The 24788-nt window shown below is 41.4% G+C and overlaps 2 protein-coding genes across 23 annotated transcripts in view; one reads left to right on the top strand and one right to left on the bottom strand.

The window, feature by feature from the left end:
• The first annotated feature begins 18 nt into the window (after positions 1-18).
• On the top strand, positions 19-14820 carry ZSCAN29 (zinc finger and SCAN domain containing 29). 2 transcript variants are annotated; one of them, XM_069105875.1, is made up of 6 exons: positions 19-168; positions 1167-1607; positions 2009-2213; positions 4579-5274; positions 7655-8155; positions 9752-14820. In XM_069105875.1, exons 2-6 carry the CDS (start codon positions 1290-1292, stop codon positions 10621-10623), a joined length of 2592 nt encoding a protein of 863 aa, XP_068961976.1. In that variant the 5' UTR covers positions 19-168; positions 1167-1289; the 3' UTR covers positions 10624-14820. The 2 variants fall into 2 exon arrangements, with proteins under 2 accessions (XP_068961976.1, XP_068961977.1); XM_069105876.1 differs by lacking the exon at positions 19-168 and adding an exon at positions 201-697.
• Positions 14821-15074: 254 nt separating this feature from the next.
• MAPDA (N6-Methyl-AMP deaminase) overlaps positions 15075-24788 on the bottom strand; it is a 29371-nt gene continuing 19657 nt past the window's right edge. For 20 of the 21 annotated variants that reach the window (XM_069105901.1, XM_069105885.1, XM_069105886.1 and 17 more), the window contains 4 exons: positions 21560-21640; positions 19890-20028; positions 17949-18049; positions 15075-16995 (listed from right to left, as the gene is read on the bottom strand). In XM_069105901.1, coding sequence (XP_068962002.1) covers positions 16801-16995; positions 17949-18049; positions 19890-20028; positions 21560-21640 — 516 coding nt within the window. In that variant the 3' untranslated portion in view covers positions 15075-16800. Of the gene's footprint in view, positions 16996-17948; positions 18050-18367; positions 18551-19889; positions 20029-21559; positions 21641-24788 lie in introns of all 21 variants that reach the window. The other variant, XR_011172002.1, reaches the window with a different exon arrangement.

Genomic DNA, 24788 nt, shown 5'->3' with positions numbered 1-24788 from the left:
CCCTTTCGCTTCTAGGCGCCCCCGCCTCCGAGCTCTCTGGGAGACGTAGTCCAGGCAGCGGCCTTGGCGCACGCGCCCTAAAATCCTCGCTGTCTCCCGCGCGGACTTCCGGTTTGGGAGCTGGACTGGGAGGCTGGAGAGCCGGGGCCGGGGCCGGAGCAGGAGCGGGTGAGGCCCGCCGGGAGGCGGGGACGGGACTGGGTTTGAGAGGAGCGGTAGGAGGAGGTGGGAGTGGAGGGGAGCGGACAGATCCAGGGCGCAGGCCGGGAAAGGGGTGCCTGGGGCTCCCCTCAACCCAGTCAGTGACCGTGTGGAAGGGACGGGACAACGACGCCAAGAGTGACCCGGCCGGAGGGAGCCGAGACAAAGAGACCCAAGTCCGGGCGCCCCCTCCTCTCCCGAACCCCGATCTCCCTCGCTCTCCGAGGCTCCGGGACACCCCTGGTGCCCTCCCCAGGATCCTGTCCCCCGTCCAGAAGTGCTTCACCCCTCTGAAGTTCCCCCGTCAGCTCTGTCACCCCCAGCTCAGGGTGACCCCCAAGGATCACCCAGCCCCGGCGAGGGACAGGAGCTGAAACCCTCGTCTCCTGAAGCTGATCCTCCCCCTGATGTGCTCGCAACGAGCCGGGACACCGAGGCTACCGAAACGCCAGGAAAACAAAAGACAATTTTCATTTATTGATTGTTGCCTGGCGAGGTGGTGAAAGTGGAGCTGAGGGGGGCGGGGCAGGCGCAGAGGGCTCTGGGAAAGGTTTGGGATTGGGGCGGGGGGCGGACCGTGAGGGGCCAGCTGCTTGGTGCTCTGACAGAGGTTTTCCCTGTCCCCAGTGGAATCATCCCTTCTCCTGTCCCTCTGGCTGCTAGGCATCCGTTATGATTCAGACCCACCATGTATTATGGAGGTGCAGTCAATAGGACTTGGACTTGGGGGAGGGAGAAATAACTGGAGACACAACAGAGTTTACTCTGTTTCAGACTACCCTACAAGCCAGACCGGAAATGCAGCTTTTAGGCAGCACTGCTCACTGGCTCATAATCCTGAATTCTTGTCCCCAGAAGAGTGCTCCCTAATTCTTCAGAGCATGTAAATTAGAAGGCTAGCCCTATGAAGGCTTTGGATGAATGAGTGCATCTTTTTGACATTGTCATTCCTCTCTCTGCCCTAGGGAGAAACTCCTCTCACAGGTTGGTAACCAGGGTGCAGTGATTTTCCTCAAGGATAGAGAGGAGACAGGTGGAAGCCCTGGCTCCCAGACCTGCAGCTGATGTCAAACTGCCTTCTCCTGTGAATGATGGCCAAATCCACATTGAGAGGGGATGGGGGGAACTCTGAGACCTTTCGACAGCGTTTCAGGAAATTCCATTACCAGGAGGTGGCTGGGCCCCGTGAAGCTTTCAGCCAACTCTGGGAACTGTGCTGTAAATGGTTAAGGCCAGAGGTTCGGACCAAGGAGCAAATACTAGAGATACTGGTACTGGAACAATTCCTAACTGTCCTACCCGGGGAGATTCAGACCTGGGTACAGGAGCATTGTCCAGAGAGTGGAGAGGAAGCTGTGACTCTGGTAGAAGATTTGGAGAGAGAACCCAAAAGACCAGAGTGCCCGGTGAGAAGGGGGGAATTTCAGAAACAAATGTGGGGCCAAGTTAAAGTAGAAGTAGGGATAAAATAGGTCCTTTGTCTCTGGATGCCTCATTTCTGGCCGTGTAGATAAGTGACATTTCCTCGATCATTTGACTAATCCTCAATCTACTATGCCAGAATGTTTCAGCAGTTTCTTGTGCCATGGAATAAAAGGAGGGTGTTGTTTTGGACTCCATTGCTAAGTTTAGGATCTTGATCTCTCCTTTCTTAAGCTCTTTGCTACCCAAACAGATTATGTGTGGTTCCTTCCCTTATTCTCTCATCATGCCCCTGTGGGATGATCTCCTTTTACTTCAAGTATTTATCTTTGGAAACCCATCCTAGCCTAGCTTTTCACTGAGCATTAATGGGTGTTCTTTCTAGGTCACTGTCCCTGTGAAAGGACAGGAAGTTCAACCAGAGAAGATGGCACCTCTGAGATCACCTCTGGAGTTACTAAGTGTCCAGCAGGAAGCAGGGGAGTCCCAGCCCAAGGTTGTGGCCAAGAAAGAATGGGCAGGTTGCCCAGAATTAGGACCACAGCAACAACCTAATCTAAAAGAAAAGCTCAGACCTCATCAAAGGACTGGTAAGAAATACAGGTCCATTTAGGGAAAAGAGGAAGACACTTTATGTTGGAGAGCTGACAGGGAATGTTGGGGAGACTTGGGGAACTTTTAGAATTAAGTAACTGTTAGGGATCACCAGAAGTTCACCCTTCTGCTTCTTAGAATTACCAGACTTAACCTACCTGAGTGGTCTTATATTCTGTTTTTATAAATTACCACAGGCGTTTCCAAAGGCTTTTTTTATTTCTTCAGAATTTAGCAACTTATTTTCTTTTGCTTCATCTATGTAAACATGGTATTAGTTCACCATTATCAATATTATAATCTTTTCATGTTTTTTAGACATGTCCCTTTTAGGGTTTTCTCTTTTAAGTTGGATTTTTCCTCAAGGTTTCCAATTTCTCTGAATCTTTACTTTTGCTACTTTCCTCTGGAACTGGTTCAGGTTTTCCACATCTTGGTTTGTCTGTGAAGCCCAAAACTGAAGATATTCTATTGGGGGTCTGACAAGTACAGGTTTGGCAGAAGGTCTTAAAGTTCTTATATGTTGTATTCATTCACCTATATAACTCCCCATTTTTGTGCTTATGTAATAATTTAAATCATTTGGTAAATTTTCATGCTGCTTCAGTTTTATTTATTGCCCTTGTGCCTAGTTAGTCATTCCTTACCTTTGAATTTGTGTAACTTGTTTTTCTTCCTTGAACTATGTTCTGCTTATTTTTAATCACTTCTCCAGTTTAAGGCTATTTCAGCATCTCATTCTTTCTTACAGGTTGTGAGCAGTTTTTTGCTAACCACAACCAATTTGGTGTCATTTATAGGCTTAAAATTGATGTTCCTTAGTAATTTAAGACATGTATGAAAATATGAAATAGCATTTTGGTTAACTTGTAGCAATACAGAATTAAAAATGAATAATTTGGCCATCTGCTATGGGCTTTTGTGTTGGGCAAGGCACTGTGAAAATACAAAGGGTATAAACCAGTACTTGCCCTCAAGGAACTTGTATTCTAGTTGAAAAACAAAGATAGGTTATATGAAGCAGTAGCAAACAATACAAAACAAATAGAAAGTGTTAAATCATATGGTTCAGAGAAGGAAGATAGGCTAGAAAAGATGGGAAAAGCTTTCTTGGAGGAGGTGGGGCTTTACGCAGAAAGGAAAAATGGAAGACATTTCAGGTAAGAGGAACAATAAAGGAGAAGAGACAGAGGCAGGAAAGATCCTGGAACAGAAAGGAGATCAAATTGTTTTGATTGGAGAAGGAATATAAATAGTGGGAAAATAGGTTGGCTTGGTGGGTGACTGCAGAATATAGAGGACTTTAAGAAGCAAGCAAAGGAGCTGATATTTCCCACACTAGAAGCCAATGAAGGTTTTAAGGGAGTGACATGGAAACAGTGTTTAAGAAAGATTAGTCTGTGGCTAGGTGGCACAGTGAATAAAGCACCGGGCATGGAGTCAGAGGACCTGAATTCAAATCCGGCCTCAGACACTTAACACAGAACTAGCCATGTGACCTTGGGCAAGTCACTTAACCCCAACTGCCCTCTAAAAAAAAAGATTAGTCTGGCAGGGAAGAGCCTGAAGTCTGGGAGGCTAAGTGGCTGTTGCTATAATCCAGGTATGAGCTGATGGTGGTTTACCAGGGGTGGGGAACCTGGGGCCTCGAGGCCACATGTGGCCCCTCTAGGTCCTTCTGTGGCCCTTTGACTGAATCCAACTTCACAGAATAAATCCTTTTATTAAGGGCCACATGTGGCCTTGAGGCCCCAGGTTCCCCACCCCTGGTTAGTCTAAGGTAGTGATAGTAAAAATAGTTAAGGAAAAACATCAGAGGCATTTCAAAATATACAAAATTTGATGATTAACTAGAAATAAAGATGAAAGAGAGGACATGGGTAAGTTGAAGATGACCCTAAGAATATCAGTTGATGTAGACTCCCTTCAACCCAATGATAATTACTCTGAATGTAGTTTTCTAACCAGACATAAAAACCAAACTCAATTGGAAGTGACCATTTTTATCAGTGCTGGATGGCACTCAGTGCATAGAAGCTACGATAGATGGTCAAGGCTCATAAATTTGAGAGTTAAGGAGGCATAAGAATGGACTCCAGAAGGTTAATATAGGTCTCTCCTCTCTTCATCCCTGCCATGTCATTTTGTCCCCCTCAAAACAAAATCCTGCTATTCTTTGAAGTGCCAGATCCTTAAGTTTCTTTTAAATCTCTCTATATTACCAGACCCTTTCAGGATGTCTCTAGATATTTTTCTTAAAACATTCCCTATACTTAGTAGATAAAGAGTGTGGTGTTGAGCCTAGGGTTTTCTATGATCACCACAAACCATGATATCCTTTGTTTGCTTCCCTCTGAGCAGGATTTCCTTTTCCCAAATCTGGTACGGTTTCTGGGATGGAGCGAGGAGAACCATGGGTCCCAGATCTCCTGGGCTCCAAAGAGAGGGAAATCTCAAGAGGCAATCACACAGGTGACAAACGAATGCATTCTGATTTTATGCTACCAAGGAGGGAAAGAAAAAACTGGGGAGATCAAGAGCAGTGGGGCTTTGAGGATGAAAAGGTAGCTGGTGTGCACTGGGGGTATGAAGAAACCAGAACTCTACTTGCAATTTTAAGTCAGACTGAGTTTTATGAAGCCCTCCGGAACTGTCACCGTAATAGCCAAGTGTATGGAGCTGTTGCTGAGCGACTGCGGGAGTATGGCTTTCTCCGGACACTCGAACAATGTCGGACCAAATTTAAAGGCCTCCAGAAAAGTTACCGTAAAGTCAAGAGTGGCCATCCGCCTGAAACCTGTCCCTTCTTTGAAGAGATGGAAGCCTTGATGAGTGCCAGAGTCATTGCTCTACCCAGCAATGGCCTGGAGGACAATCGCCCCAGCCGGGGGGCCAGTGATGCTGAGACCGAAGAGCAAGAGCAAGGAGGCTGGCAGCAAGAGGAAGCAGCAGAAGAGGCTGCAGCTGAGGATTCTGATGGTGATGAAATGGGTATTGAGACAGCCCCCCAGGAGCCTGGGAGCCCCAGTGCTCCAGTCCTGTTCCGGAGCCCAAGTGGTAAGATTCTCGTATTGAAATTAAGGCAATTTCTATAGGAAATAGGGCTATGCTAGGAGTTATGGAGTGCAAATTCAGCTACTTGCTTTTTACTGTGACTAACTTCTCTGCTTTTGTGTCTTTTACTCTCTGGGAGGAGTGGTGAAAAAATCCAGTCAGCTTTTCTAAGAGTTTTGGGGTGAGAGAATATTGCTTCAAAGTAAAGTAGTAAATGAATATCCTTATAACCTTGCATTACTACATTACTAGGATTATGGCTGCCAAAATGACCTTTCCTCTTGTTTCTTTTTTGAAAGGGGAGTGGAAGGGAGAGGGAATACAAATCTATGATTTCATTGGTGTAGAGAACGCCCATAAGAAAATTCCACCAATGTCCATCATTTGGTTTCCTGCTTAGTTTCCTGGGAGCAGTGAGTTTAAGTGAGTTGTCTGGGTCACAAGCCAATACATCTTAGAGGCAGGCAGACTCATCTGCCTCTAAGGCAGAAGATCCAATATTATGCTGTTTCTATATTTGTTCACCTATATTTCTTAATTTTTTCCCTACTGTTTTTTCCTTTTTCTCTTCAACTACCCCTTTTCTCCCCCCTTTCATTATATTGTTTTACTTTGCTATGTTGTACTTGTTTGTAACACAATGGCGTAATGCAAAGAACTAATGGATTAGGAGTTAGGAGACCAAGATTCTAGCCCCTGATGTCACGACTAGCCTAGCTACTTCTTGCCTAGCAACTTTAGGCAGGTAACTTAACCTTTTTTGTCACTGATTTATTCAATTACAAATAGCGAGTATTTATATAGCATTTTAAAATTTGCAAAATGCTATCACAAATATATCACTTATCCTCACAACCCTGGGAGGTAGGTGCTATTATTATTCCCATTTTATAGATGAAGAAACTGAGGTAGAGGTTAAATGATATGCCCAGGGTCACACACCTAGTAGGAATCTGAAATGGGATTTGAATTTGTATCTTCTTGACTCTAAGTTTAATGGTCTATCCACTGCAGCACCTAGCTGTTAAATCACTTGGAATAAATGGCTCCTTCCATCTCTAAAATTCCATAATTTGAATAGTTTCTTTACCTTAAAACCACTCATTCTTACAACTTTCTTTTTTGGTGCCCCCTCCTCCTCCATCATTCTTTTTTCACCCTTTCTCCCCTACTTTACTGATTTTAACTTTTTCTCCTTTTCTTTTCTCCTGTTTCCTCAACACACTGTTTTGTTTCCCTTCTGTTTTTACCAGCAAATGGGAGAGGAACCACTGTAGTAGATCAAAATTCAGATTATTCCACATATGGAGGTCTGAATTACCAGTGGGTAGATTTTTCTTTCTCTCCTTAGTTAAGATTCCTTTTCATCTGCCATCAGCCTTTTAATTCCACCCCCTCATCTCAGCCATAAGGCTATTGCCTTTTTTTTTGGAGAGGCTGATGAAAACTTGAGAAGTTTGGTAAGGATGAAGCAGAGTGATTAGGCTTCCTTAATTTTGTTCTCAGTCTGGAAGAAGAGTCCCTGTGTTTCAACTTCTACCCTAGAATCCCTCAGAAAACAGATCAATATCCTCATATCTTCCTGTCTGCTCTGGCATCCTAGAAGTTTTATCTGCAGTCTAAGTAAATCTCTAACAAAAAGAAATCTATTTTCCTTACTAGGTTCCTGTGAATAAAATATTCCTAAGAAGGGGCATGGTTGTGTAATGTGTCTGTTAGGGATCATGCCAAGTCCCCACTGGGGAAGGCAAATACTAAATGGTTTAGTGTCGTCCCAGAGTGGTAGTTATTTGAAGGGCTCCAGTGCTGAGATTTACAGGCAGAATGGTTGCCCTGTACCTTGCAGCACTGGCAGACACAGTGTTGTAGTAGTCTGAACCTTCCTTTGGAAATATGAAAACCTAGAGATGAGGGCAGTAAAAAAGAGGAAGAGGATTAGAGTATTGCATAGAGGCCCACTATGGCTAACAGGAATTGAATTTGAGTCGGTCCCTAAAAAGTCAGTAACTTTCTACTTAGAATCAGGTTCCTAAGATTATCAGAAGAATCTAGGGTAATACAATAGGCTATGATTGTGCCATGTACAAAAGAAGAGCTGGTCAAGGTCTCAGTTAGGAAAGCCCTTTCTTATGTGGATAAGCAAACTAAAAGAGCAGTTTCTGTCAAATTACTATAGAATTCAGCCCTAGCAAGGGAGTGAAATAACCTGATTTATCAGATTTTATAGCACACCAAAAAAAAAAAAAACAACCAAATCCTTTTTAAGCAATCCATTTGAAGTCTTGATTCCAGATGATTTCTGAGGAAGCAAATGGTAGAATTGGGAAACTAAGGTGGCAAAGCTAAGTGTCTTAGAACACTGAACTTTCTCTTCGGGTGGCAGGTGTGCACTGGGGCTATGAAGAGACCAAGACTTATCTTGCAATTCTCAGTGAGACTCAGTTTTATGAAGCCCTCCGGAACTGTCATCGTAATAGCCAATTATATGGGGCAGTGGCTGAGCGGTTATGGGAATATGGTTTCCTTAGGACACCGGAACAGTGTCGGACTAAATTTAAAAGCCTCCAAACCAGCTATCGGAAAGTCAAGAGTGGCCATGCCCCTGAGACCTGCCCCTTCTTTGAGGAGATGGATGCCTTGGTGAGTGCTCGGGTTGCTGTCCCACCTAGTGATGAACTGGAGGAGGAAGCAGTACCTCGCCCTGTCTTGGGGGCCAGTGATGGTGAAACAGAAGAGCAAGACCAGGAGGGCTGGCAGCAGGGAGAGGCAGCTGAGGAGACCTCAGCCACAGCAGAAGACTCTGAGGGTGAAGAAGTGAGTGCTGAGGAGGCACCTCAGAGTTCCAGGAGCCCTGGGGCCCCAGTCCTGTTCCAAAGCCCAAGGGGTAAGATAAACTTGATTCTTGGGGCCTGGATGTACAGAAAAGGCAATTATGATACAGAGGAAAAAGCATCAAGCTAGGTTCCAAGAGACTTGGGTTCAACTCCCGGCTCTTCTGACTTAGTTTGTGTACACTTTCACTCTTACCTCTGACTCTAATCTTTTAAAATAATCAGAACCAAAAAGCTCTCCCTAACTCACAGAGCTTCAGGGCAGTGGTAAATGTTCCCCAGTACATTATGATTACTTGAAAGACAGCATCATCTTGAGGAATTCAGGCCACAGAGGCTGGGAAATAGTAGCCAAGTTCTTTAATCTATTGCCACCTCTGTGTGGGCTGGCAGGCTGCCGTCAGGCAATGAAAGGAGACTCTAATATCTCTTCGTGGACATCACGTTTGTTCATCTCAGGTGTGTCCTAGCATGAAGATGGTTTTTAAAGTTCACTGCCATCTAAGTGTTTTCTTCCATCAGCTTGTTGGCCTTCCCTGTCTTGCACCCACCTCCTCTTTCAGTGAGATTCTCACTGAATGTAATATTTACATATAGTCCCTGGAACCTCCCCCATGATAGAAGAGATAAAAAAAATAGGGACTAGGTTGTGCTTAAGTTTAGCATAAACCATTAATCTGGTCAGAACTAGACAAACCTTTATTAGTTAAGAATCCCAGGCTGGAGCATTCCAGCTACAAAACTTCAAGAGTCTAGACATCAGTATGTTCTGTACAAGATGCTTGAATAGTTTTGTACATTCTGTGTATGAATGGTGCTAAGAACTGAGCTGGATTTAAATAGTGTGAAGCTAAAGTATTCTGGCAACTAATCTTTCTCCCACTTTAATGTGTTCTAAAAAGCTGATTAGCCGAATGCTTGGGTGATTTTTAAACACTAACGTGATTTTTTTCCCCCTAAATTTAAATTTTTTTTAAAGTTTAACTGTTGGGATGCCCTTTTATTAGATTATAATCTTCTTAAGGACAGAGATTATGATGCTTTTATATGTATCTCTAGTTCATTGTACATAGTAGGTCCTTTTCATGTTAAGTTGAATTAGAATGCATGAATTTCTGAGTATTCTTCTATCCCCTCCTTGTTCCTAGCATGCCATTAGGTACCACCTCAAGGGAAAGGAACCTATGTATCCCTTTCTGGATACAGGAAGAATGTACCTGGGAAGAGAAAAGGTTTGGGGATTTGTGATCATCAGATATTGAGCTTCTGTGGAAGCTCTGGTACTAAACAAAAGTCAGGGAGGCTCTTTGTTTCTGGCAATAATTGACATTTCCCCAACAGTCACTGCTATTCCCAGACCCAGTGAGGTTGCCTTATTACAGTAAAAAGAGTTATAGATCTCAAGTTTTTACAATGCCTCCCCACCCCCACCCCCATTCCTGCAAAATAGTGCAATGAGAAGCCAATGAGTTTCCCTAAAAGAGAAAAAAAATTCTAATGCCTATGCGAGTTGAAATTCAGTTGGGAGAGCCAACTCCTAAATTAATTTTGTTAATTTAGTTTTAACTTTTGCTTCTCTCTGGTTTTCTTATACTGACTTGAAGAACTGAGGGAATGGATGACTTCTGGAATTCTATTCATTCTTTCAGGTTTTGAAGCTGGATTTGAGAACAAGCAGAACACAAAACGGGATATTTCTGAGGAAGTAGAACTGCACAGGACATTACTTGCAAGGTCTGAAAGGAAAATTCCCCATCATTTTAATCAGGGAAAAGACAATGACAGTAATTACAGGACAGGAAGGCAATGGACAAAGTCCCCAGTGGAAAAAAGAGGAAAACTGATACCCCCAGAAAGAAGCTTAGGAAAAATCCTAAGTCATCAAAAACCTTACTTGGGAGAAAGACCCTATAAATATCTTAGATATGGAAAAAGCTTTGGTCCAAATTCACACCTTCTCATGCATCAGATACCCCACCAGATAGAGAATCCATATAAATGTGGAGACTGTGGGAAAAGTTTTAGTCGCAGTGCACGTCTCATTAGACATCGGAGGATACACACTGGTGAAAAGCCTTATAAGTGTCTTGACTGTGGAAAAAGTTTCCGTGATAGTTCAAACTTCATCACTCATAGGAGGATTCACACAGGAGAAAAACCCTATCAATGTGGTGAGTGTGGAAAACGATTCAATCAGAGTTCAAGCCTTATCATACATCAGAGAACCCACACTGGAGAAAAACCCTATCAGTGTGAAGAATGTGGGAAAAGTTTTAATAATAGTTCTCACTTTAGTGCACACAGGCGAATCCACACAGGTGAAAGACCCCATGTGTGTCCTGATTGTGGGAAAAGCTTCAGTAAAAGCTCTGACTTAAGGGCACATCACAGAACCCACACAGGAGAGAAGCCCTATGGATGTCATGAATGTGGGAAATGTTTCAGCAAAAGTTCAGCCCTTAATAAACACCGAGAAATCCACACGAGAGAAAAGCTTCTATCACAGTCGGAACCTAAGTAAAAACCTGAGAATCAGCAAACAGCCTTTATAAACATATTATTTGGGAAAACATCTTCTGAGATCCCATCTCCAATGCCCACTTGGCTTAGGAAATTACCTTTAGGATTTACACCACTGTGGTGCTCCTTACCATAGTCTTCACAATGCCAAGGCAATAAGATCTAAGGAACGAAGGTCAGAAGATCTAGATGCTATCCTAGGTTCTGCTTCTGACTTGACAAAGTTCCTTGTCCCCTCTCAGTGCCTATGTCATTCCTTCAATAAAAGGAGAGGATCCTGTGAGTTAAAGTTATACCTGTCATTGCTCATCCTGTCTTTTTGCTACATCTCTGACTGGAAACATTTCAGCAGCGTCACAGGGGAAAGATGTTATGGATTTATCTCATGATTCCAGGTTTTCTCCCCTCACAAAACAAGGGAAATACTGAAAGGAATGGAATGACTTTAGTTCATGTAAACCAGTACTCAGAATGATGTGATTGAATTTTAGTTCCCCACCTCTCCTTTACCCTTAATGAAGATGAGTTTAGTGTCCCTCTTGATCATGTCTTATGAATTGTCTTGTTAAGAATCTAGGTGTCGTTTATGGGGAAGCTGTTACAAACTCTGTAAAAAGTGCTAGCCCTGGATGGCTATTCCTTAGTTTCCTTCAACCCTCAGATGGTTCTGAGTAGAAAGAATTCCTGTACTTATAGTATCAAGTTTTCTTACTTCCCTTCTGTCCCATCTCATCTGTATTTCAACTGTTCCTTGTAGCCCCAAAGAGCAAGCCAACTGGACAGAGGGTGGATAGAATGGGGCATCAGTAGGGACTTTTCATTTTCCTGGTGTTCAGTTCCACTAGTACAGTATTATGCACCCTGTGGGTGCTAAACACTTCTTGACAAACAAGTGGAAGACATTTACTGTGGTACTATTTACTGGGAACAGAGTCCACCAGTGCCAATAGCGCTCAAGCCTGATTAAAGATAAATTATCTTTACTAGGTTGGTGGGGTTGCCAATCTATATTCAGTATTTTAAAAAATGTACATGGGATATGGCACACTTAAGAATAAGTGTGTTTACTGTTGCTTACCAAATAGTATTAACTGCCCTAGTGTGCATAATACTGTGGTGGGCCAGATATAAAATGAGGTAAACAGATTTGGCCTTATCCTTTAGGAGCCTGTGGCAGATACTAAACCGTTTAGGAAATAAAACTAGAAAGTTATGTATTACAAGTTTGGTGCACTGCATTGCAATGTCAGGAAGGGTGCTGGGAAGTACTGATTCCATTTAGTGAGTTAACAGTCTTTTGAGGGGAATAGAAGAGGGAAAAAATCGCAAAGTAGAAGCAGTTCATAAAAAGGTAGAGTTTTGTAAATGGAAAAGGTATAAAAACTGGGAAGCAGTGTGTTTGGTATGGGTAGAGCAAAGGAAATTGGTTGGGCTGTAAGGAATGATTCAGTTGTCAGGGGTACTTAGAACCAGAACATAAACTGTAGCAGAAGAAAAGGAATGACCTTAAACAATACTTAAAGGTGTGCCAGAAGCAGAGAAACCAGAGGTGCAACAATCAATTATCTGGAATATCACTGGGGATGGAAGATGGCTTCCAGTATAAAGAAAGAATGATCCTATTTGAGCCAAGAAATCAGAAGATAAGAGTTGATTCTAAGATACCTTAGTGGGCGGGAGAAGATACCTGACTGATATTAACTGAGAAGGAATTATTATTATAGGGGGCTGAGGGTGGTAGAGGGTGTTTATTGGAAAGATAAGCAGCTTGTCTTCCTCACACTTGGTATTAAGATGATACATTCAATTAATTGACCCACAGTTGGAGTCAGAAAATTGACTAGTAAGTGAGACTACTGTAGAGAGTTGATAGATGAAGATATTATTTGATTTAGAAGGCTCTGATGGAGGAATACCAGGAGTCCAGAACACACTTATTAGGAATCAGAATACTACCCCCTTCACCCCCCGCCCCAGATATCGAATAAGCAGTAAAAGGTATAAGAAAGTCAGTCTAAAACTGCCTTAAAGCTAAGCTCTGTGATGGTATTTGAGTGTGTGATCAATAATATAAAAATAAGTTTACTGTGTTTAGCATATTCATGTATAGTCTGGTGGAAAAATCATGGGAATGGGGTACAGAAAGACATGAATTCTAGTCTCTGCAGTCTTATGTTGTAAGCCAAACTGCCTCATTTCCCCTATCTGTAAAACAGAATCATGTTTACACCTTAAGCTGCCTCTCAGGGATGCCAAGTGAATAAATGAGATGATGTCTATAACATGCTTGCAGTTCTTCAAAAAGGAAGTGCTAGAGAAATATTTGATTATGTTGTCATTGGGATGTGAACACCATAACAACTTGTGTTTGTGGCTCCCCTGGAATCATTAGTTTACTCCCATCTACTGAATCATTATGTCCTTGGGAGAAATGTAGCAATAGGTTTGTCAAGTGGGATTACTGTAAACTTAAGAAAAATCATTATTACAAGCCTGCTAGGTTTAGCATCTACCTTTGTATTTATGAAGTGAGGACCTAGGATAATTATGAGAACCAGACATATTTTCTCAGAATTAAGGAGTGGTATTGCTACCCTGCGGTTGGCAAAAATAAACAAAAGGAACAGGGCAAAAGTAAAAATGCCTTGCTTGGATGGGGATAAATCTCAGGCTACTCTCAGTCCCTTCTAAACTCCTTTGTTTAATTCTATTTGTGGATAAAAGCAATAAGAAACATCAACATTGAATATAAAAACTAAGAGATGTTTAGCAAGGGGAAAAGCAGTATAGAGATTACTGTACTACACATTTCTTCCTTTTTAAATAATGTTAAAGAAGTTCTGAAGGGAAAAGGTTATAGTAGCAAACAAAAGGCCAGAATGGATCAGCATCATCATTCCCTTTGGCAAAAACTTGCTGGTCACTTCTCTACCTCCTGTCAGTCTCAGTCCCTCTCTTCTGACTTTTCCCTCTTCATTCTGCTACCAATTTTTTTTTTTTTTGCTTTTTGGAGGGCAGTTGGGGTTAAGTAACTTGCCCAAGGTCACACAGCTAGTTTTGTGTGTGTGTGTGTGTTGTGTGTTTGTTAAGTGTCTGAGGCCAGATCCGAACTCAGGTCCTCCTGACTCCAGGAACAGCACTCTACTCACTGTGCCACCTAGCCGCCCCCTGCTACCAATATTTTATCCTCTCATTTTGAGTTCCTTTTTTTTTTACCACATAACCATCAGAATTATTCTAACAAATTAAAGTACAAAAAACCCAAACAATGAAGTGAAGAAAAAAAAAACACCAAACCTTAATTTTAAAAAGTTGCATTTAACTTTTCTTTGTATGTATCTGACTGTTACTATTTCTTACATTGTACACTCTTTGCAGGGACTATGTTTAAATTTTGTATAGCCCTAGTACTGTGCCATTTGAATTTAGGCATATAATAAATTTTTAAAAATTATTTATTATGATACTGATGCAGAGAAGTGAGGGTTTGAGACTAACAGAGTTGTGAAGATCACCAAATGCCATCTCCCAACTCCCCCAACCACCATACCGTTGAATTTTTCCATTCCAGAATCCACACCAGACTCTCATCCACAGATAACCTGAAGATATCCAGGGATTTTTCTGTCTTGTGGTCTCAATATTTTATAATTTTGATTCTTCCCTATAGAGATTTTTTTTGTGTGTGATTTTGGACTTGTGATTTCACTAGTATGAGGAACTGACTGCCTTCTAGTAATGCATTGAAAATTTATCTATAATTTAGTCTTAGTTGCCTGGGCCCTAAGATTGAATGACTGGCCTAGTTTTACAGGCAGTATGTATGAAGAGGCAGGACTTGAACCTAGGTCTCCCTGAAAGACCAGCCCTTTAAACAAGGTTATGCTTTCTGACTTGTGAGTAAGCATTCTACTACAAGCCAATCTCAAGCTACTCCCTTGAAGGGTCCTGAGTAAAGTCTGGATTATCTGTGCTTGGATGGGGAGGGAAGAATCAACAATTTACAGATTACACCTAAACTTCATCTTAACCCTTGCTTTTACCGCTCCCCCTCCTGCCTTCCCCCCAAATCCGTTAGATTGTTCAAGAATAACGTGAACTAGGTTTTTTTTTTTTCTGTGCAAGGGGAGAGAGGTACATATAGCCAAAATAGCCAAAACCTCACAAACATGTTAATAAACCACAAAGTAAAACTCTATATGATGGTTTCTGATTTTCTTCCACTCTCTTCCTACTTTCCCCATGAGTCTGTCTAAGAAATAGAACATTTTCAAGACTATAGGAGTTGGGAGCATTACACTAGCCCTACAGGACAGACCAGACAGACCAATATGACACCAAAACAGTTCTCAACACAGGCGGTCTCTGACTGTCAGAAGGCCCAGACTATTCCCTAGAGAGAGAAGGATGGATGAGATGGGATTGCCAAACTGATGTATTTCAACCAACTACTACAGGTTTTCCTTGCTTTAAGAAAAATCCAGTATTACATGTACGTCCAGAATGATGCAAACAGATAAAAACAAACTTGGTGGGTAATTCAGTAGGCTTCCTTGAAATAGCAAGCTCATCAAATAAATTTTAATTATGATTCAATTTATTCACCTACTGTTTTGGGAAACACCATTAAGGAAACCAGTGTACATAAGCACTCATATCCTTGTCTGTACGGCTTAGTGACATCTCATCTGCTTTTTAGATTTTTTTTCCTTTGGCTTCATGACCACATATCTCAGCCCTCAAAGAGGTCAGACTTTTTATAAACTGTTAGGAAAAAATGAGTGGATAATAGTGGCTACAAGGAAGCATCAAGAATAAGATAGAGTAGGGGCGGCCAGGTGGCTCAGCGAGTAAGAGCACTGGCTCCAGTGTTGGGATGACCTGGATCAAATCCGGGCTCAGATACTCAGCACCACACCCAGAAATAACTGGCCGTGTAACCTTGAGCAAGTTACTTAACCCCTATTGCTTTAAAAAAAAAAAAAAAGAATAAGATAGAGTAATGATCCTTAAGAAATTATGGCTAAATCTGGTCGTGGCTTTGTACACCAGATATGAAGTTAACAACTCTGATCTGAGCAGAATAGAATGGAGCACTGGGCCTAATGGCAGTTGCACTCAGGCCCACCCTGTGCCCCTTGACCTTTTCTCATTAGTCACGGCTCATACATGCTATTATCTAGGCTCTAGAAAATAGGGAATAGCAATCACTATGTGCCAGTATCACTAAATAAATCTGGGAGGTTTGAGATACTGGAGAAAGAAGGGTAGCGCATGGCTGTTGTTTATGTAGAATCAGGTAGCTCTTTTCATATGCCAAATTATAGTGGGATTTCTAGAGAGCAAAACAAGTATGCCTCTATCCTATCCTACTTGGTTACTTCTTCCTCCCATTTAACAGTTTTTATTAGTTTGGTTCCCATCTCTTTTTTTTTTGTTTTTTGGAGGGGAGAAGGCAGGGCAATTGGGGTTAAATGACTTGCCCAAGGTCACATGGCTAGGAAGCGTTAAGTGTCTGAGGCTGGATTTGAACTCAAGTCCTCCTGACTCCAGGACCAGTGCTCTATTCACTGAGCCACCTAACCGCCCCATTTGGTCCCATGTCTTGTTGAAGTAGTTATGCATTTATTTGTTTTACAGTGGTTTCTTTTCTGAGAATGTGAGGGCTTAGAAGAAGGCAGAACTAGAGGATCCTAGGTAGTACCATTATTATTACAGGGATCAATTCAGGCTGAGGGAAAGAAATGGATAACTGTTAATGAGTCTTAAAGCCTTAAGGTAGTCCAAGTGGGCAAAAGAGATCTACATTTTTTAATGCTAGTGGGATATTTGGGGAGTGAATGAAAGGAAAAAGAAGGATTTCTCTAAAGCCTTATGATTACTAGGTAGGCATTGGAGAATATAGCTTGTGGTACAAGTTACTGACTAGATTAGTTCCCTTTCCTATAACCTCTTGGAGGGGGTATGGATAGGGGGTGGTGATTATTAGCAGCAGATAAACCAGAGATCAGCCAGGTAAGGCTTCTGCAGCTATCAATAAGCTGTAATATACTGCTGATTTAGATTCTCAGAGGATTTCCTAATCACTGATGCAAGGCAGGTGGTAGGACTGCAAAATGGTCCAAATGGAGGCTAAGGACCTTGACTTCCTACAGAATCTCCCTTTCTATCTCTAAAATTAATAATGTAACAATTTTGATTTCATATTATTCCATTTCTTCCTTAATTCAGATTTGGTGCTGCTGGAAGCAAAAATATAATTGATGGATTCATAGGAGAGGTCCCACATCTGTGTCTGGGTCAAATCGAATGTCTCAGCAGCTAGCTGGTACTCCTGAGAAAGGCGTGTTGCAAAAACACCCTTATCATCAGTCTGCCGATATAAACCAAGAAAGGTTCAGAATTAGAGTTTTAAGAAAATGAGGAAATGACTATGCCCCTTTAACATGTGATCAATTTTCCTATGGTAGCATCAAGATGTTTCTTGTTTTCCCTCTATATAACATATGTTTATACAGGGCTTACATTTTCTGGTTCCCAGAACCACTGAATCCCAAAGCCCTCTTTTCATACCCACCTATGGGAAGATAAAAGACAGGTAGGTAGTATGGTAATTGTGGGAAAGAACACTGAACTAGGAATCAGGTCTTGGGTTCTATCTAGTCCTAAGTTTAAGTGATCCGTGGCAAGTCATTTAATCTTTTAGACTCACAAGCAGTAAGCTGTCCTAGCACTTTATAAAATGTGACAGGAAGTACAAATGTCAAGTGTTATTATCATTAATGATTAATGATATTTATAGGGCCCTTTGAGACCCTAGTGAAAAGGATCACTGTAAATCTTTTATTACCATGAAACTATACTAGTTGCAAAACTGAGCCCATCATTTAAACTAACCTGAAATTTCAGCTTTGAAATAATATTTTCAGTTGCCCTTTTTAGGTGAGACACTTTTGTGTCTGCTGGAGCTATAAATTATGGTGCAGAAATAAATATTCATCATAGTTGTGTGTAGCACTACTACTCCCTGGGGCCTCCCTGGATTAGGGGTAGAACAGTGGAAGAATAGTGCATTTTTCACTTATAATTCTCTACTATCTTTCCCAAGTTAGTTGCTTCCCTGGTTCTTTTCTGTGAAGCCAAAAGCTATTCACCCTGGTCTTATGCAATTCTTCCTGCCAGACCAACCACTCAACCAATTGCTTAAGCAATACTGTGAGGCATCCAAGTTAGGTAATTCAGTTATTAATGAATGCTATCCTTGGTTAACTACAAAAGCAGAAGAAAAAAGAGATCAAAATATTTTAAGCAAAGCATCTTACTTACACAAATTACAGAAGGATGGGCTATGCCGTACCAGAATCCAAAGTGATGCTGATCATAGGAAGGTACTGTCTGACTTTTGATGTTTGAAGTTAAACAGAGTTCTAAGTGAAAATAAAATAACAACAAGAAACCAAACACTAAGTTAAAACCACAGAAAGGAAGTCAATCTACACTATGTTCTATAGGAAGATTAACCAAATATTTTTACATAAACCTTTCATAATTTTAAAAATTTTGTTTAGTAAACACAATTAGGTACATTTATAGTCCACTAGTGGAACAAAACTCTTCTATTACTATGTCAAATGGTAGCAAATTATAATAAAATAATTAACATTACTTTCCCACTTTCTCCCCTCCCCCCAAATTCACATCCATAGATGGAAACCCATTCCATGTGGGGTTTCCTCTTCCCTTACCAGACACAGGGTCAGCATTATAATGTATAACAGTATAGGGAATGGTCTTGGCAGCCCAGCAGATGTGGTGGGGGTTGTGGGGGTGGGGAGGGGGAGATTCTTTTAGGCTGAGGCATCCAGCCTAATCCCAGCCTTATTGCAGAAGCTCAGATGAAGCCTTGAAAATACAGCACTGAGTGGAAACTGCAACATAAGGAGACCAGGACAGAATCAGGTTAAGCAAAGCTCTGAACTTTTTCTGTGGTCCTACAGGAAACCTGCATTTATTTATTCATACATACATTCACCGACTTTTTAAGCAAAGTAAGTAAATTCTAAGGCTAATTTATAATATTACCAAATTTCTATCACAAAATATTAAACTTTACCTGGTGAAATATTTATGGACTTGGCTCTGTGCGTCATGTTGAGAAATTTATCAAAATAGAAACAAAAGTCTATTTCACCTACCTGCCAGGCTTATGTACAAATGACCACTTTGAGAATCCTTATTTCCCAACGTGGGCTCCTTAAGAGCAGGGCCTGTCTTTTGCCTTTCTTTGTACAGCTACTGTTTAGCACAATGCCTGGCACATAGTAGGCACTTAATAAATGGATACTGAATGAATGACTATCCTTATTTATAAGCAAAGGGAAGCTGAGAGCACTCTGGTGAACCCCAGGTAAGCATATTCTCTACCTGTGTACACAGGTCCAGGCCACACCACACTGCTCTAGGATAGGTTTACATCTTGCCAATCCTTCCTTTACTGAGGCAGGTTCTAGGGAGTTGGGAAGTTGGGGGTGGAAAGACTCCCTCCATGTGTTAAAAGATATCTACAATTCGGTTTTTTTTTTAAAGCAATAGGGGTTAAGTAACTTGCTCAAGGTTACACGGCCAGTTATTTCTGGGTGTGATGCTGAGTATCGGAGCCCAGATTTGATCCCCAGGTCATCCCGACACTGGAGCCGGTGCTCTTACTCGCTGAGCCACCTGGCCACCCCTTACAATTTGTTTTTGTCCAAATAACTCCCAGAATCTGGAAAAAAGAGAAGCATGCATTGACTAGCAGACACCTGAAACATGTGTGACTTTTCCTGAATTTGTAGGTTTTTAAATAAATATTGCATTTTTTCCTAACAAATGCATTTTTTTGTTCACTCATTTCAGTCATGTTCAGCTCTTCATGACCCCATTTGGGGTTTTCTTGGCAAAGATACTGTAGTGATTTGCCATTTCCTTCTCCAGATCATTTTACAGATGAGAAAACTGAGGCAAACATGGTTAAGTGACTTGCCCAGGGTCACATAGCTAATAAGTGTCTGAAGCCAGATCTGATCTCAGGAAGATGAATCTTCCTGTCTCCAGACCTGGTACAATCTAGCTGCATCCAATAAATGTCATTACAAGCTTTTATTTTACAACAGCATTAAATCAGTCATTATTTTTATCTTTTGTTTTCTAAGTGTTGCCTTGGAGTGGTGCCTTCCAAAAAATATAGTTTACAAACTGTGGAAGGGTTCTCGGTGATCTGGACCTCACCTAGTGGTATACGGTGCTGTTTAACAAACTCCACCAGATCCAGTGAACCTCCTACACACGAACTGAGAAATGTCCCATGTCCAATTCTGTCAGGAGGCAACCCCAGGAGAGCTTGGGTCTCTTCTTCTTGGTTTGGAATCTAAAAATGATACATACAAATAAACAAAAGCCTGATTCAGTGGTTATTGGCTTCTTTTTCTGGATCTATCCTTGAGAACTATGTGGCTCTGAGCTGCTGATGCACAGCAGGAATTCACGCTTCACGGTACTTTCTTCTGATGAATCTTTTTCACTCTCCTTCCCCTTCCTTTTTACTCACTGCACTAGATTCCTCTAGACCTCATTTCATTAGTGTTTTGTTTTGGCAATGTTAGCTGTGTCCCACAGTCATAGTTAGAGTTACAAAAGTATCTCCACTCAAGGCTGCTGTTTTTATTTTTAGAAAGTCCAGGTTAATATTAAAATGTTTTAAATGTTTTATAAGCAATGGAAAAAAGTAAGGATAAAAATAGGAATCTCAAAGGTTTAAGGGAGTGGGGAAAGAAGTGTATACATGGACTAGAGATAACTCAGGGAGAGGAATACATTCTTCTATTATGTCCAAAGACTTCTACAAGTCTTTGTAGTTTAAACTTAGTCAAGCTGCTTACCCTTGACACTGGGCAAAAAAAGATTTTTTTTTTCAAAAAAAGAACCTGATAGTTCACACAAAATAGTAAACTGGAAACTTAGACAACAAAATTCTTAGGCCTACCAATGGATTTTTGACAGTGGCCCAATAGCATCTCAATTACCTTAGTTTTTCTATCTGTAAAATGGGGAGTAGTCCCTGCCTACCTTACACTTATATCACTGGAAAAAAAAGAATGGGTTTCTTAACCAAATGTATATTACTTGAGGATGAAAATCAGTCTTTGCTATTCAAGTTTTGTGAGTATACATTATTTAGAGCTGTAACTAGTCATTCAGGGGGAGGAATGGGACAGATGGGGAGGGAAGACTGGCAGTATGGACAACTAGAAAGACCTGGAGGTGCTAGAGGAAAAATGGACCTGAACCCTCCCCTCTGGTTAATTTTCATCCTGTCGGTGCTTTGGGCCAACCATATACCAAGTATAGTCTTGCCACTGCCAGATGTTTGCCAACTGAGAAGTGACTCCTCATCTCCTTGCTTGCCACATATATGATTAAATAGTCTTTTTCCTGGTTCCCTCCCACTTCCATGTCACTTCAAATACCTCTTGTGAAATACACACTGAAATGTCATGCCCTAGGCCAAGTGAGACTAATATGTTTTGTTTTGTCCTCAGCACAGGGACAATCAATGCTTTCAATAACAAAGATGATTGGAAATTCTTGTTTATCTTCCTAATTCTGGCAAGATGTTGATATTAGGTTGTTCTGAATACTATGATGATGAATTGGAATGTGACTGAACAATGATCTTTAAAACCCAAAATATTAACCCTGCCAGAAAGGAAAAAGTCATATATAAATTGCAACAGTTTGTATTAATTTACATCTCCCCTAAAGTCTACCTTTCCCCTTTCAAAATAATTTTCACAACTGAAATTTCCTTCCAACCATTTCCTGATTATTTCTAATTTTATACTTTCCCCACGTGATAGTGGAAAAAGGATTATTCTTCTTTGAGACTATTACTATTTTACCTCTGAAAGATGCAATGCCAGTTTCAGACCTGCTTTTTTTGCTTCCAAAAGAGGTTCCAAAAAGTCTTTCCCATGTCCTGCCTTAAAGAGAAAAGTTAAAATAAGGTTACATAAGACATGAATAAACTGGGGAAATTAGTTCTGTTCTTTGATAAACCTTCTAACACGCTGGGAGGAGACACTAGTCAAGATTAGGTAAGTGCAACATTGGTTACTAACAGTGATCTTCGAGTACTAAGTGAGATGCAGACAATCTCTTAAAGGAGCTTTAAGCTGAAAGTGACTTCAGAGATGATCACATCCTCTATTCTAGAATCTCTACTCTTATACTCTTGCTACTCATGATTTGCTAAATCCTAACCCTCAATTACTGATGTGCTGCTGAACAGTGCTGTAGGATTTCACACAACTGACCTAACTGGGTTCAATATAAATTTATGTCAACTAATCTCTCCTTTTAATCTTCCTCAGCGCAACTGTTCCAAATCTCCTCCTCCTCAAGCTGCTCACACTACCCTCGCCCTACAACCTTTCAACAGAAGACCCCACCTCTTACTTCACTGGGAGAGGTCATTTGCTGTGAGCTCACTACTCTCTCTTCCTCTACCCCTCAAAACCCCCTTGACATCATCCCGCATTAACACTTTCTGTACCACAATATATTGAAGAGGTGGCCCTTCTCATCAAGGCCAATCCTTGTACCCTTGATCCTATCCCTTTCTATCTCTGACAGATGTCATGTTAAGGAATTGATCCCTCTAATGGGACCTCTCAAGGCAGGGGCAGTTTTACATCTAATCTCAGAAGGAAGTAGTTTGGGGTGGCTAGGTGGTACAGTGAGTAGAGCACCAGCCCTGGAGTCAGGAGGACCTGAGTTCAAATCTGGCCTCAGATACTTAACACAAAAATTAGCCGTATGACCTTGGGCAAGTCACTTAACCCCAACTGCCCTCCCCCCACCAAAAAGGAGGTAGTTTTAGAAACTGAGACCTTTGCCCCTTACCTGAAGAGATTTTGGGTCGCATTTGTTTGAGGGGGGATGATGGGGTGCTTGTGCTCAAGCCCCTGCCCTAAGATTACATATTATTTATTGTTTTGTCATTTTTCAAATGATTGTATAAGTCTCATGATATATTTATTTTGTGTTATTCCTTTTATGTTATCATGGGAATTATATTGATGCAAGTTGCCCCTAAAAGCCCTTTTGGCCTATATAATGGATTTGTAAGATCTTGGGGCTGAAAGTAATGTTAACAGAATATAAGGTCTTGCTTAGAATATAAACTTGCTTAGGGGAGACTTGTTTTTCAGGAAGGCCCACACCTTTAATTACTTTGTAATTAGGCAGTGGGTCATGAGGGTTGTGATGCCCTCTGACCCTGAGTGTGTGTGTTTTGCTTTGGGGCTCACTCATTGGAAAAGTGTTCTTGTGATATGACCACATGAGACTCTGGATAGCCATTAAGTAGCCCCCGGCTTTGAATACCCCAGATGCTGGTGCTTCTCTCTCTGGTAACTCTGTATGTATTGCCTTGGTCAGATAGTTGGATCGGTCTCTTCATCTGTGCTAATTTCTCAGACAGAAGCCCTGTCTGTTGGTCTTTATTTCTCTGCTTGTATTTTCTCTATTTTCTTTGTTTGGATTTCTCTGAAATTCAGGGTGCTGATTTTGCTCCTGGACTAATGTATGTAATTTAAAAAGACTGTTGACCCCTTGAATGGCTATCTTCCCTAGTAAAGCAGATCTAAGAACTTGTGCTAGCAGACATCCTGGGTATGCCAGTGTGCTTACCACTACAACAGACTAGCCCTGTAATCACCTCCCACACCTCTAACCTGCCATCTCTCCCTATTCACTAGTTCCCTCCCTGCTTCTCATAAATATGCCTTCTCTCCTATATCCTTAATATATACCTCCTCTAGACTCTGCCATCTCTACAGGATCCTAAATCTCTTCCCTCTCACAGCCAAACTCTTAAGAAAAGCTCTCTATACCCCATCATTGCCTCTCTCCTCTCACTACTTAATCTCTTGCAACCTGGTTTCTAACCTCACCAATGAGATGAAACATTGCTCCCTCCAAATTTATCAGTGATCTCTTAATTGTAAAATCTAGTTGCCTTTTCACAGTCCTGATAATTCTTAACATCTCTACAATTTTTAATAACGTTGACCACCCTCTCCTCCTGGATATACGCCTTAGATTTTTATGACACTATTGTCTCTTGGTTCTCTTCCAGTTTGGTCACTCTTCAGTCACTTCTTGATCATTTTACAGGTCTACCCCCCAACTGTGGGTGTATTCCAAAGTTCTGTCATGGGTCCACTTCTATTTTCTCTGTTTACTTTCTATTTTGGTTACCTCATTGGCTCCTATGACTTCAATAATCACCTCTATGCAGGTAACTTCCAGACTCCAATCTATAACTCTAGTCTTTCTTATGAGGTCCAGTTCCACAACACCATTTCCAAATGTAGGCATGTCAAACTCAATATATAAGAAAATAGACTTTCTCTTCCCAATTTTTTTATTGAAGACATTACCATTCTTTAGTCAACTAGGCTGGCAATCTGAGTCATCAAACTCAAAGCTTTGTTTTTCAACACCCTTGAATCTAAATCAGTTGCCAAAACTTGTTGATTCTACTTCTACAACATCTTTCATATCTAACCCCATTTACCACTCCATCCTCACTAACCACAACTACCCTGAAGTCCTCAACACCTTTCATGTGGCTTGCAGCATTAGCCTCCTAAATGGTCTTCCTATCCTAAGTCTCTCTTTTCTCCAATCCATCTTCCACAGAGCTTCCCAAACGGTATTCCTAAAGCCCATGTCTGATGACATTATTCTTCTGCCCCCAAAGCTCCAGTGTCTTATATCTAGAATAAAATACAAACTTCTATCTGGCATTTAATATACTTCACAATCTAAATCCAGCTTACCCCTTTAAACTTACTACATAATTACTCCTTCACACTTTCCATGTTCCAGTCAAAAGAGCCTTTCATTTCCCAAACACAACATTCCTTCTCCTTCATCTATCTGTACCTCTGCAGAGGCTCCCCATGGTTGGAATCAAGGCCCTCATTCCCTCTACCGCTTAGAATCCCGAGCATCCTTCAAGCTCAGCCTGAGTGCCCCTCCCCGCCAATTATCTTTTCTGTTCACTTATATATGTATGTTATTTCCCCTGGCAAAATGCAAACACCTTGAGGGCAAGGACTT

This window comes from Petaurus breviceps, unplaced genomic scaffold (genome assembly GCF_028583685.1).
Source record: "Petaurus breviceps papuanus isolate PSGF00001 unplaced genomic scaffold, PetGlider_PUasm1.0 77, whole genome shotgun sequence".
In the NCBI taxonomy this organism is placed as follows: Eukaryota; Metazoa; Chordata; class Mammalia; order Diprotodontia; family Petauridae; genus Petaurus; species Petaurus breviceps.
Note: the sequence above shows the minus strand (reverse complement) of the source record. Positions and strands in the feature narration are given on the sequence as shown.

What these genes read in the sequence shown, in the direction of transcription:
- ZSCAN29 (XM_069105875.1), top strand. Translation starts at nt 1,290, where the DNA reads ATGATGGCCAAATCCACATTGAGAGGGGATGGGGGGAACTCTGAGACC. An exon ending in CAGACCTCATCAAAGGACTG is followed by an intron (nt 2,214 to 4,578) that starts GTAAGAAATACA and finishes CCCTCTGAGCAG; the next exon opens with GATTTCCTTTTCCCAAATCT. An exon ending in CCTGTTCCAAAGCCCAAGGG is followed by an intron (nt 8,156 to 9,751) that starts GTAAGATAAACT and finishes TCATTCTTTCAG; the next exon opens with GTTTTGAAGCTGGATTTGAG.